This window comes from Vipera berus (genome assembly GCF_964194415.1).
Source record: "Vipera berus genome assembly, chromosome: 2".
Lineage (NCBI taxonomy): Eukaryota > Metazoa > Chordata > Lepidosauria > Squamata > Viperidae > Vipera > Vipera berus.
In genome coordinates, this window is record NC_138203.1 from 179,111,729 (window position 1) to 179,125,151 (window position 13,423).

Below are 13,423 nucleotides of genomic sequence, written 5' to 3' on the forward strand. Positions count from 1 at the left end.
CAATCACAATAAAGAAATGGAAGGGGGCGGAATTCTGCATTGTGCGCCAATTCCAAAAGCAGTTGGGGAGTTATCATTATTTTAATTAATGCTCACGCACGTAGAAGGTTCCTGGAATTTAGCAGGGATTTGTTCCTTCAGTAGGCTGACGAATTCTTCCAAACACATGACACATTCGGAAACACGAGATTCCCCCCCCCCCCGAGATTTAACAAACAGTCCAAATTCTGTCATCACAATTCTACTGCAATCCTTTTCATATCTGCTATTTCCATTCAGCTGGAATTGTGCACGAGTGGGCAAACCCAGGAAATGATACTCTGGTTCTCCCGGGACTCTGTTCAGATCTTTTTGGTTGTGGAGGTTGCCTGTCACTTCATTTCAAGGAATGCACGCGTAACATTTGGAGATCTTTTGACGGCGGAAAATGGGAGGCTCTCCAAATATTCGATTTAAGATGAAGTGAAGATTAAAATCTGTTATTGGCGAAAACACAGAACCTGAATTCTTCATCGAGCTGATACGCCAAGGAGTGATTTCCCCCATCCCATCCCCCCCCACCCCGCATGATGGCATTTAAGACCTCTGCTATTTCCAAGCTACAGCCTATTGGCGCAGTCAAACTTCCACGCCACAGTTCCTCGCGGGAGCACTTTCTCGGCGCCTTTAGTTCAGTCCGCAACTTCGTGCCCAACGCCTTCCTCTTTCACGTGTGATGACAAACATGATTTCCCCCATTTGACACTCTCGGAAGAAAGAAGTCTCCCGACTCAGATGGAGGCGGTTACGCCGGGCTCTTTCCCGCCTCTGAGCAAGGCTTCCTGTCGCCCTCAGGCGAGACGGGGAGAGAGAGCCCTCGGCTCAGCCGCGTATCCCGAAAAGCGTGGCTCTGCGTGGAGAGCCGGAGCGGGACAGGGGTCTTGGGGCCTGGGCTGGGCTTCAGTGGCCAAGATCAGGTTCCCGCTCACCCTTCAACCCACCGCCTTCCCCGGCCTCTAGCTGCCCGGGTTGCGATTTCTTCTTCGCAGGGGACCGGGACTGGGCGGGCCGAGAGAAGCGAAGAGAGGCGGTGGCCACTCCTCTTTAAGCCTCTAGCTGTCCCCGCCCGCTCAACAGCAGCAGCTCCTCTCCAGCCCGGGCGTGCAACAGCGGCGGCGCAGGGAGCTCCGGCCAGTGCGCGGCGACACGGATGCCCAGCGCGGCGCCTCCGCAGTGCTCCCGCTCCGCCCCGGCATGGTAAGTGAAGGAAGGAATGCAAGCCGACTTGGGGACAAGGGCATTGGGCTAGAGAGAGAGAGAGAGAGAGAGAGAGAGCGAGAGAGAGAGAGAGAGAGAAAGGGAACGGGGGTTACTGCAGTCCTTGCTGGCAGCCAGGTTCTGCTCGAGCGTGGCTACTGTCGGTGGTGCTTCATCTCGCCTGGGATTGTGGCAAGGGAATTCCCTCCCCGAATTGGGATCCGAACAGCTTCCCTGTTCGGTGGTGCTCGGTCCCGACGGCATAGCAGCCATTTCCCGCCCCCTCCTCTCCCCATGTCCCGATCCGGTCTGGGTGGGAGGATTCTTTTTTTTTTTTTTTTGGTCCCTGCCCCAAAGAGACCTTCAGCGCTTCTTCTGGACAGTTCTGCCTCTTCCCTCCTTCCTCAATTCGGAGTCATAGTAGGCCCCCTTGGGGGCAACTCCAGCCTCCCTTAGCACTGTCCCAGCTTCTTTCTCCGACTCCTTTTTGCCTGGGCAGGTAGCCTCTGATGTTTCCTTCTCTCTTCTAGCCCATCACTGGAGGAGCTGTCGGGACTCGGAGAAGAGCCCATCTTTGCCCTGAAGCAGCCGAGTAGTGCCTCTTGTTTCTTATCAGGATGAAGTGAAGTGCCAAATTGCTCCTCTTCAGATCCATGGAGTGGCAGGACCGAGGTTCTTGATTGGACTGGGCTGGGCGGAACCCCCACCCACCCACCTCCTCCTCCATTCTGGTCTTTCAACTCACCATGGGGTGGAGGCATCTCCTCTTGCTTCTACCATTTGCTTTGTATGTCCTGACACTACTTCTGACCACCCAGGCAGCTGGGCCCCCACGGACGCCCAAGGGCAACCGGACACAGGGGGCAGGAGCCTCTCGGAGACCTTACAAGCCAGCCAAGGAGCAACTGAACCACTCCCTAACCACCACGGCCCCTTCTTCTGTGCAAGCCAGTGGCGGAGGAAGCCGTGGACGCAGTCCTGGTGTAGGGCCAGCAAAGGTGTCCTCCAGCAGCAGCAGCAGCAGCAGCAGCAGTGCAGGCAATTCCAGCCCAGCATATGAGACATGCATGGGTTACTATGATGTGAGTGGGCAGTGGGACAAAGAGTTTGAGTGCAACAATACTCAGCAGGATTTTCGCTACTGTTGTGGCACCTGCTCTTTCCGCTTCTGCTGCAACAAGCGCTCTAAGAAGCTCAATCAGGAAAAGTGCCGAAATCAGGACCCCCGTCCTAGCACAGATCCTATGACCCCTGCCACCAGCAATAATGGACCTGGAGATATACCCAATGGGTATGACCCTAATGAGGACAACACAAATGCCACCGTCTACATTTCATGTGGGGCCATTGCCTTTGTTGTCATTGCGGGCATTTTTGCTAAGGTGGCATATGACAAAGCACGACAACCGCCACAGGAAATGAACATCCACAGGTGAGAATAGAGTGTGGACCCCAATACCTTTTTTTCCCCCTCCACTTTCCACAACCTGAGCAATGAATGTGCACTGATGTGAGTGAACTAATCTTGCTCCAAATACTAGCATCCTGTGACTTGGGGAGAAATCCCCTGCCTCACAGAAACACCACTGTCTTTCCCAGGTTGGCTTATGACAGGAAACCCCACTTTACTGTCTTATAAATGGGATGATTGGTTTTCTTGTTCCTCTGTGCAATCTGTTCTCCTGCAGGAAATAAAGGAAGGAGTTTTCTTTAGGATACTTGAGACATTTTCACCTGCCGTTCTTCATGGATCCTTGTTTCCCTAGAGAAACAAATGTGCAAAACCTCATACAAGTTGTCTCACCTCCTGGTATTATGGAGATCCTCATTTCTTAACATTTATTTTTTTCAGCATTAGCAGGGCAATTTCTTCTATAGCAACCTTGCCCAGCTTAGCATCCTCCACAAATTTTGGACTAAAACTCCCGTCATCCTTCTATACCTTCTCTTTTTATTAATAGGAACAATTGGGAAAAGTAGATTTTAATATCTCCCTCTGAAAAAGGTGACGTTATTAGAAATAGACATAATACCAATACTACAGTACTGAGTATTATCATACACACTGCATATTTTTAAATAATCCAATTGTCATATTTTTAATTAGTTCATAGAATTATAGAGTTGAAAGAGACCATAAAGATCATCTAATCCAACTCCCTGCAATGTGAAGGAACATCATAAAAGCTTCTTTGAGAGAAGGCTGTTCAGTCTCTTCCAAACACCAAAAATGGGAGAGACCACAACTTCCATAGATAGACTATTGTTACAGTGAGATAAATTCTTTATATATACATACATACATATACATATACATATATACATATACATATACATATACATATACATACATACATACACACACACACACACACATATATATAAACACACAATAAATGAGCAGTTTCTTTTGAATTAGGTAGGCTGAAGAGGAAAGAGTGAATTTTATCTGAGACTCAGCTACCTAAAACCTGCTACAGTTTGAAGAGCACCCTCTAAATAGAAAGTGTAGGTGGCTGAGTTCTATATTAATAACTAAAATTATTTAATAGCCCAATTATCACAACCATCTAACAAATTTGGAAACCTTACTTTATAGGCTTTAAAAAAATATTGCCCTATGATTTTTTTTTTTAAAAAAAGTCTGTTTTAGCTACAAACCTCTTAATGAGGTCTGAAATTGACAACTTTAACAAATGTTGATCTTTATTCTATTTCTGTTTTCATACAACCTTGAAATATGTATTTATCTTTAGGCACTAACATTAATTCATTTTACTCTTAACAACAAAGCCCAGAATTACATAATGCCAAGCCGGCTTAAAATAGAAAAAGAGTTGTTCACTTTTAACAATATATAAACCTTTCAAAGCTTTCTTCCCCTCAGAGAAATGAGGGAAATATCTCATTCCTCGTTGCAATATAACATCTTGGTATCATTCTTTCTAAAATCGCGAGAACTGGTTTCTGTGTTGCTTTGTAGTTTTCAAAACAGTTCAGATTGCTCTGTTTGCTGTTCATCAGACACCTTTTTATATAGCTACAAATCTTGAACAGGATTTTCCCATTTTCTCTCTTTTAAAGTTTACACCTATCATATCTTCGTGTTAAACTCTCAACAGTTTTTTTTCCTGATTGATGAAACTGCACAAAAACTCTCTGGGCTGTTTTCTACAAGTTCCATCTATTCTTCCCAAGGTTATAACACTTTTCCTACATTTTTAAATTCCTACTTAAGATTCTCTTTCCTCCTCTTTAACTCCTGTTAACTTTGCATCCTCCTACACTGATCCAACTAAAGGCATGCTTGTACAGCTGCATATTCACCTTCACCCCATTCCTGAATTCTGTCTATAACTTTCACACTTCCTTGGTGTCTGATTTTCTCCTCCACTCTGTGTACTGCTAGTTTTTATTTACTCTAAGTGCTACAGAAAGTGGAACACTTTCACCTTGCACTTCAACAGGATTAATCTCTTTTTCTAAGCCAGCTTCTTCTCCATTATGTTCTAGAGAGGAGACCCATGTCGGGGTTTTGTTGTTGTTGTTGTTGTTCAGTAGTTAGAACTACTAGGAAGTCCTCCATATTTCTCTTTTAAGCACGTTGAGGCATTCTGAGTTAACATTTGAGTAATTAAGGTGGTACTTGGTACTTTTTTTGTCTTTAAGTACAATAACAAAAGAAAACTATTCACTCTGTGGAAATGTTGCATAGCAGAAATACATTTTCACTGGGAAAAGTCAGATGCCCTTCATTTTACCTCTGTGAATGACAAGTACTCTTGCATCTGACATGAATTGTTGAGATGGGACTTTCAAATGTAGGATTTGGGATGTATATGTCACTCAAGTGTAAGTAAGCTAATTTGTAGTGAGCAATTTTTTGAAAATATGTAATAGAAGCAATCATGACAGAGAGAAGCAGCTGCCTTTGCATGATTATCTTTCATTTAAATCATCAATTAAATATTGTGTATGCTGAAAGACTTGACACCAGCTTATTAAATGAAAAGCAAGTGTATTTTACCAGTGCATAGAATACAGTATCAGCATTCTACTCAGTAAAATCCCAAGCAAGATTATCAAAAAGCCCAAATTGATCACATCTATCCTCTCACCCCACCCCACTGCCACACGAGCCAATCTGGAAAAGTTGAAAATATTCTCTTATTTCATTTTTCTCATTTACTCACTACAATAAAGGGCAACTCATCAGCTGGTATGCACACTGAATCACATTTTTCTGACAGTCTTAAGCTTTGCATTTGAAGGGTTATGCTAAAACTGAATTTTAATTCAAATGCACTTGGCTCTTAGTCAGTACCTTAAGAGTATTGGCCAGCATGCATACACATAAATACAGAGAGAGAGAGAGAGACATCCCACATACACACATGCACATAGTAATATTTTAAACTTCTGTCAGCAGTACTATGAAATATTACTGAATGCTATGAAATATTATTGCGTTAGCTTCAGTAAATATTGGGAAGAATTGAGAATAGGAGTTATAGGATTGAAACACCTCTTTTTTGTTTCATTAATGCTTTTGCTAAGGTCAGCAGGTCTCAGTAGGTAAACAGCATTCTTGGTAAATGAGTCTTCAAATATGTGTGTGCTCCTCTTTCCCATATTTTTTTTTATAATGCCAGGAGTAGTGGCATTACAAAATCTCTCATCAAAATCACATGAAGCCTTATCGTCCCTGTCTAAACTCCCTCTTGTCATTTCTATACTTAGATGTTCTTTTCACTTTTAAAATATGTTTTTAAACACTGAAATAAATCACTTGTATGGAGATCAAGGATCTAAAGAAATGAATAACAACTGTGTTTTGGAAAAAATATATCTTTGGAAGGGTGTATTTTTTTAATATTATTAGAGCATAGAAGATGACAAAAGATTATATCTTTCAGAGATATTTAACCTACATTTCATCAACTTTGGTAAATCCATTTGTACCTTCAGAGACATTTAACCTACATTTCATCAACTTTGGTAAATCCATTTAAATACTAAGAGCCATAGACTAGTTTTTAGGGGGATGTATATAATTCAAGGTGCCCGACTTTTGCCAGCAAAAGAGTCACTCGGACTTGTACAGCATGTCAAGGGCCACACTTCTAAAACACAAGTTCTGTTGCCTTGATTGAAGTAGATATGTTAAAATAAGCTGCAAAAATTAAGATTGTAAGGACAGTTCTGATATTACTAATATTACTAATTGGTAACTTTACAAATCTGAAGGAATCTATTTTGTCCCTTCAAATCTCCTGAAGGCCACGCTGGGAATTGCCAAAAGAATGTGGTAGTTCCCATGAAGTCATGGAACCTGCTTTTCTTATATTAATGTATTTCTTCCTTATTTAAAAAATAATAAAATCATGTATGGTCAGGATCCATCTGTTCTTATGATTGAGGATATGAGATTTCCATATTTTTAGATCTTTCAGTTCTGTGCAGGCTAGTTATGTTTTGGGACGATCAAGCTGGGAGGAAAAAATGGGGCTGATGGAAATACATTCTTGTCCAAACATGCTGGTCACTTATCTTAGGTTAAGCTTAATATCTGGGACCAGGTAATCTTTTGCAACTATAAGATGAATTTCTAGAATTGGGGGTATGGTAAATAAATTACTTGCCACAAAGGGGAAATCAGTGACTTTGGATTAAATAGTCAATTTTAGGTGAATTGATATTTTCACTGATTTAAGAGGGAGTAGAATCAGTTCTAGATTATAATGGATATCATGTACTGTATATAAAAATGTTCTGAGGGTTATATAGATACTATAATGATTCTTATTTTACTCTAGGGGAAACAGTGTTAGTTCAGTCTGAAGGATTCTTAAGTAAAGGCCTCTTATAGACATAACTGTATAGTTATAGGACCAATATTGCTGGTTAGATTTTATGAGATGCCTAATTCACAGTTTCTAAGAAAAGTATTATTGTGTGTCATAAATAAGCAGCATGTTCAACACTGAACGATACCATTGTCTGCTGACAGTTCTGGGTTGCTTTTTGAAATGTAAGATTAAGAACTGCTGATATTGGTCAGTACGCACATGTTCTAACATTTCACTTTGTCACTTTTTTACATATAAAACAAAGTGATACAAGTGTTGAGCAATGCATTGGTTGGAGTTCTGAATATATACGGAAAAGCAGCAAAGTGTTGGAATTAAGAACTAAGATTTTCAATATTATTTTTATTGAGGAAATAACATAGAGAAATAACATATAGTAAGTAAAAGGTACAATGACACTGTAATTGTTTGAACTGAACTATCACAAAGATACAATTTAAAATGCTAATTTTAGTAGCAGAAGCACAATTATGTACCTGACTTATTCATGTGGGTAAGAGTAAATATTTTCATATTGTTTTAACAAATGATACTACAGTTTTTCTCTAGCATTTGATAAATTGTCTCAACTATTTGTTATATATTTTGAAATATCCTTCAGCGCTAGGCTGAAGGACACAATGCTTCTCATTTCAGTGCCAGCAATTGAACAGTGTTCTGCATCACACATAGAGATAGCAAAGTAGCTGAGAGCACACAGGACTGTGTGAAATATTTAGTAGTTTGCTTTGAATACTTCATTAGTGGTCCCTAGGAACATCTGTTTGAGGCAGCCACCTTGCTTTGCTCTAAGAGTAGACTTGAGTATTTGTACTGGTTACTTTGAAAATAACCATAGTATGTTTATTATATTTGTCGAGGTGCACTTTTCAATCTCATCTTGCTTTTTGGATAGGAACGGACTGTTCACTCATGTCTAAATATCTTCTGGACTATGCCTGTATATCTGGATGTCTTTGTGAGTTGTTTTCTGGATCTTACCATCATTAAAATGATATGGATCCCAAACTCCTGTTAAAACAGAAGGTCCAGAAAAAAACCTATGAATTTGTCTCACCTTCTTACCACTCATGCCTAGCATTCCAAACCTTCTTAGGCAGCTTGCAAATGTGGATGAAACATAGCCAGTTTCTTTTAACAACTCCATTCTTTTAGGCTGGCAGTGCCCTCAACTGTAATATCCATGCTTTTCTAGTTATAAATTGGAAATATATGCACCACCTTTCTCCCACTATAAAGTACCTGTCCCAGCAATACTTTTTATCAGTCAAAACATTGGGGGGGGTAGGGTTTATTCTACCATTGAATCTTGCACAGAATCTTCAGAATTTGTTCTGTTAAACTTAATCTTTAATTTGTTCTAGTGCCTAGACTTGGATCCCATCAGTGATGCCAATTAAGTCACAGAGAGAATTGTGAAGAGGTCCATTGCACTCCTCTTTCTCCCACCTGAGATAATTGTCTCTTGCTTTGAGAATCATCCCTTGTTTAGACTTAAAAGTTTTTGTTCCTATATTCTTTCAGGTACTGCATAAGCAGAACAATTTATTTTGCCTCCATAATTCAATAGAATTACAGATGTTCACACAACTATATGGCACAAATCTATAGAGGAATATGTACAAATCAGTACATGGCAACCATATAATAACGTTGGTAACTAAATGAATGCAATATAAAACCAAATCTGATGAAAATCAACCCATGTCAGTAGTCCTTGCTTAACAACCACAATTGGGACCAGCAACTTGTTGCTAGGCAACATAGTTGTTAAGTGAAAAAACATGGTTGCAGTGGGCTTCTGACCTCACTTCTCCTGTAGCCATTAAGCAAATCACCCCACAGTCATTACATGAGATATCATGTGACTGTGACTTGTGATTTTACTGCCATTGTCTTCATTGACTCTATCAGAACCTGGCTGTGAAGTATACAAATAGTAATCACCTGATCATGGAATGCTTTGTTGGTTATAAAGGCCCACTGGTTGCAAAATGCCTGACTCTCAATCATGTGACCTCAGGGGGACTTGCAGAGGACATAAATGTGAGGACAGGTTGCAAAGTTACTTTTTCAGCATTGTTGTAACTTCATTCATTGTACAACTTCAAGTTGTAACGGTCACTAAATAAGACAATTGTTAAGCAAGGACTACCTGTATATGATAAATTTGGCATTTTGATGCACAAATAATAAATATTGGATTACTGTCAGTACATATTTGCATTTTATCATATTCCTGCATCACTTAACAAATAAGATATGACCCAGATTTCAGGTTTGGTACTGATGTGGAATAAACACATGCTCATAGAGCTTTCATACTTCAAGTGTTTTCCTGAAATGTGTCAGCTTTATTTCTTGCTGTCTTCCAAGTCAGTATCTAGATTATTTCTTTATTCTGTTACAACGGAATTCCTGTTGTATCTCTTATTTGTACGAGGTTTTGTTTCTGAAATTTCTCTCAGATCCAGATTTTCTGTCCCCATAAGCTCAGTCTGTTTCAGTTTATATTAGTTTGCATCTGCTCTAAGGCAAATTACAGATCATTTTTATAATAGATGTGCACTGATATCCCTCATTACACTCCTCTTGCACTGTCAGGAATTTTGGGGGATGTCTTACATCACACATTATTTCTAGTTGACATTCAGATATGAACCTGTAGGACTTCCACCATCCCAGATTACCTATCAACTTTGTCATCTTCTAGCAAAGGCGCACTTGCAAACCTATTGGGCATTAGTAATCATTCTCCATGGTTCTTGAGGAATGTAATACCCTGTAGGTTTGTTTAATGCTGCTACTTGCCCATACCTATTTACTCTTTTAAACCAGGAAGAGGTAGTCAACATATTTTCCTCCTCTTCCTCCTCCTCCTCCTCCTCGCCACTGTCTACCCACTGCAGGATAAAGGCCTCTTCCACATGTTTCCAACCTAATGTCAGCAATCTATCTTATTTTAGGTCTCTTTCGTGGATGCTTTTTATCAAGTGGGATCCATTCTATGACTGCCTTGGTCCACCTGCCATCAGGTTCTTCTTGCTAAGTGACCAGCCCCTTCCCATTTCAATTCTTTTACTCTTGATAATATCATATACTTTCGTTTGTTCTCTAATCCATGTGCAGGTCTTTCTATCTTGTCATTCTTCAACCTAGAGCTGATGGAATTGGGGTTCAACAATATTTAGTGGCCCACATATTGTTTGTTCCAGCTTAGTTATTTAGAGCCGTGGTGGAGCAGTGGGCTAATGCCTCCTTAAGTAACACTAGCTGCCTGCAATTAGTGCAGGTTCGCATCCCACCAGGCTCAAGGTTGACTCAGCCTTCCATCCTTCCAAGGTAGGTAAAATGAAGACCCAGATTGTTGGGGGCAATAAGCTGACTTTGTAATAATGCCGCTTGGGTGTGTGTGTGAAAGCCCTAATAAGCAGGCATATACATAGAATGAAGGGTACTGCTAAGCTTGTAAGCCGCCCTGAGTCTTCAGAGAAGGGCGGGATATAAATGGAATTTAAAAAAAAATAGTTAATATACATAATGTCTGAGCTATTATTTCACATTTGGGTATTACCGTAGCTGCAGGTGAGAGAACAATGAGTGGCTGTTGGTCATATTTCTGTGGGCAATTGTAGCAGGACATGAAATGTCAAACAAAACCTCTGTCCATCTATTTTTATTTTGGGAGGGGGGACGTTGTAAGCAAGAGGAATGTGAATCCTGTTTTCTACACATGTATTGCCCACAGTCATTACACTGCTGAGATGATTTTAAATGCCAGCTGTGTTTTCATTTCTGTTACTACAGAATGTGGTATAATGCTGTTGTGCACTTTGGAATTTGTGTTGTCTTCCATTTAAACAACAATATTTTAATCTATATTTATCCCTCAGTAGCCTTACTTATCGGAGTCTTTAAACTTGCTTTTCCACAAAAAGAGGTATCTTATACTTTACTTACATGCACACACATCAGCATATGCATAAAAAATATATAACGGTACCTTGCTTAATAGGAATCGTTCCATTTTCACTGAGTATGTGTGACAATTTGATTCCCTGATTAATGTTCCCCCCCCCAAATTTTCAGCCTTTGTATAATATGCAGAGGATAATATGTAGGAGTAAGCAGAAGCCACCTGATCCACTTCAAGGAGCCTGAACCAGTGCTACAGAAATAACCTGATCTGCTTTAGTTTTGTGTGGGGGTAGTTCAATCCAATTTTATAACCAGATTTGAAGGATGATTCCAAAAAACAGCTCAGTCCTCCCCCAAGAATACATGGGAAAATCCCAAATGGCTGTGACAATTTAGCTTTTCAGCAAAAAGAATTAGATTTGCAAACAAGCTTAATGTTCTTCTAGTGGTTAATTTACAGTAGTGAGCTAGCTCCTTTAAAATTCATTGTTGTTTTTTTAAGCCTATAGTTATTTTGAGATGGAATGTGCCAACATTTGCAGTTATAGAATCTCTTTCTGGGGGAAATACCACTGCCAAATTTCAGATAAATATAAAAGTTTTGTGCAAAGGATAAGAGGGTGGTGAAGAATGATGAATGTGGAAGAGACTCATTGTCAGGAGTTCCAGAGAAAGTGCAGGGGATAAATTCGTTGTTTTTTCCCATAAAATAAATTAGTTGCTAGGCCTGGTCTGCTAGCTAATGCAGCACAGCAACTTTTTAACAAACTGTTGGGTTACAATGTCCTTTGAATCAAAAACACAATCACTGGGGCAATCAAGGGTGGTCCATCTGTGATCTAATTACAAGGGTCATTCCTGAATTAGGGAAAGATGTGTCTATCATTGTATCTACTGCTCTTCCTCTTTTTCTTTTATATCACAGAGTTTTATACAAGGAAAGCTTGGTTGATTGGTTTTAGCACAGCTGCTGCATCCATGCCATTTGCAAGATGCTCACATTTTGCAAATTATGTTTCATAGAACCCTAGGATTATACAAGGGAGACCAAGGCATTGGCTGGATCAGGGCAGGTTGAATACAAGAGTTTTTGTTCCAAATTATTTCAGAATGCCTTGGAACTTGAACTTCTGTCTAGTCTAATATACACCTCTTGGAATGACATCTGAAAATGTACATAATTAATTAAACACCTAACTGTTCTTTTAACAGATGGTAAAAGAAAAAATTGGATCTATCCATCAGTAATATTTGCAGAATAATTTAACGCTGCACTCCCCTTTTCTTTGCACCTTGTGTCTTACCTGCCAAAATTTAGCTAACAAATTGAAATCTCAAAATCTCTAAGGAATATACAAAATGAGAAATTGTATATATGGGTTAGTTTTACATTAGATACTGCCTGTTTTCTCAGTCTTCATAAAATCTCAACAAAGTTGAGGCTAACTGTGGTCAACTTCGATAGACTTGTTGAGCATTACAAGACTATTTTTCCTTACTCTTCTATACTTTCTATACCTTATTTATCTCAAATCTGGTATACTATCAATTCCATATAGAAGCCGTACAATTTACAAACATCTAGAACATACAATCCTCTATCAAAAACTATTAACAGACTCCAGCCTATTCATCTCGTCCCAACAACACGGAAAATTCAGCACTTTTCAGAATAAGGTCTGTTTAGAACATTTATCTCTGAACCTTCTATCTGATTAATGGCATGATCACTACAAGAATAGTGCTGCTATATACTATATTTTATATCATTGATTCTTGGATGTATACATTACAGTGTCAGAAATTAAGGCACTTTTCCTAAGAAAAGCCATAGTTACTAATTGAAGTAAGAGCTTTTTTATTCCACTTTTATTATGGTTGTAATTAAGTCAAGGTGGCATATATATCTAATACTCCTTCCTCTTCCTATTTTCCCCACTGCAACAACCCTGTGAGGTGGGCTTAGCTGAGAAAGACTGATTGGCCCAAAGTTACCCAGCTGGTTTTTCATATCTAAGGCGAGTCTAGAATTCACAGTTTACTACATCACAGTTTCTACTCCTGCAGTAGGATTACAGGTAGTCCTCAGCTGTAATAGAGCCTGGAATTTCTATCATAGGTCATAACTGTTGTAAGTCAAAGCAGCCATGTGACTGGATCTGATTTTGCAACTTTTTTGAGGTGGTTGTTAAGCAAATATGGCAACCATTAAGTGTATATGGTGGTGGTTAAGCAAATTCATGTATTCCTGTAGATGTTTTTGCTGGAAACTGGCCAGGACATTGTAAATCACGATCATGTGAGTGCAGAGTGCTGCAACCAGCCTTAAAGGTGCACTGGTTGCCAAGAGCCTAAAATGTGGTCATGGAAACAGAGTGTAAGTAGCTTTTGGGGACTCT

The 13,423-nt window shown here is 39.9% G+C and overlaps 1 protein-coding gene across 1 annotated transcript in view; it reads left to right on the forward strand.

Annotated features, from left to right (window-relative positions):
- Positions 1–1,982: 1,982 nt before the first annotated feature.
- SHISA6 (shisa family member 6) overlaps positions 1,983–13,423 on the forward strand; it is a gene marked incomplete at both ends in the record, with an annotated part of 374,071 nt that continues 362,630 nt past the window's right edge. The window contains one exon of the mRNA XM_081318319.1: positions 1,983–2,668. Coding sequence (XP_081174445.1) covers positions 1,983–2,668 — 686 coding nt within the window. The remainder of the gene's footprint in view (positions 2,669–13,423) is intronic.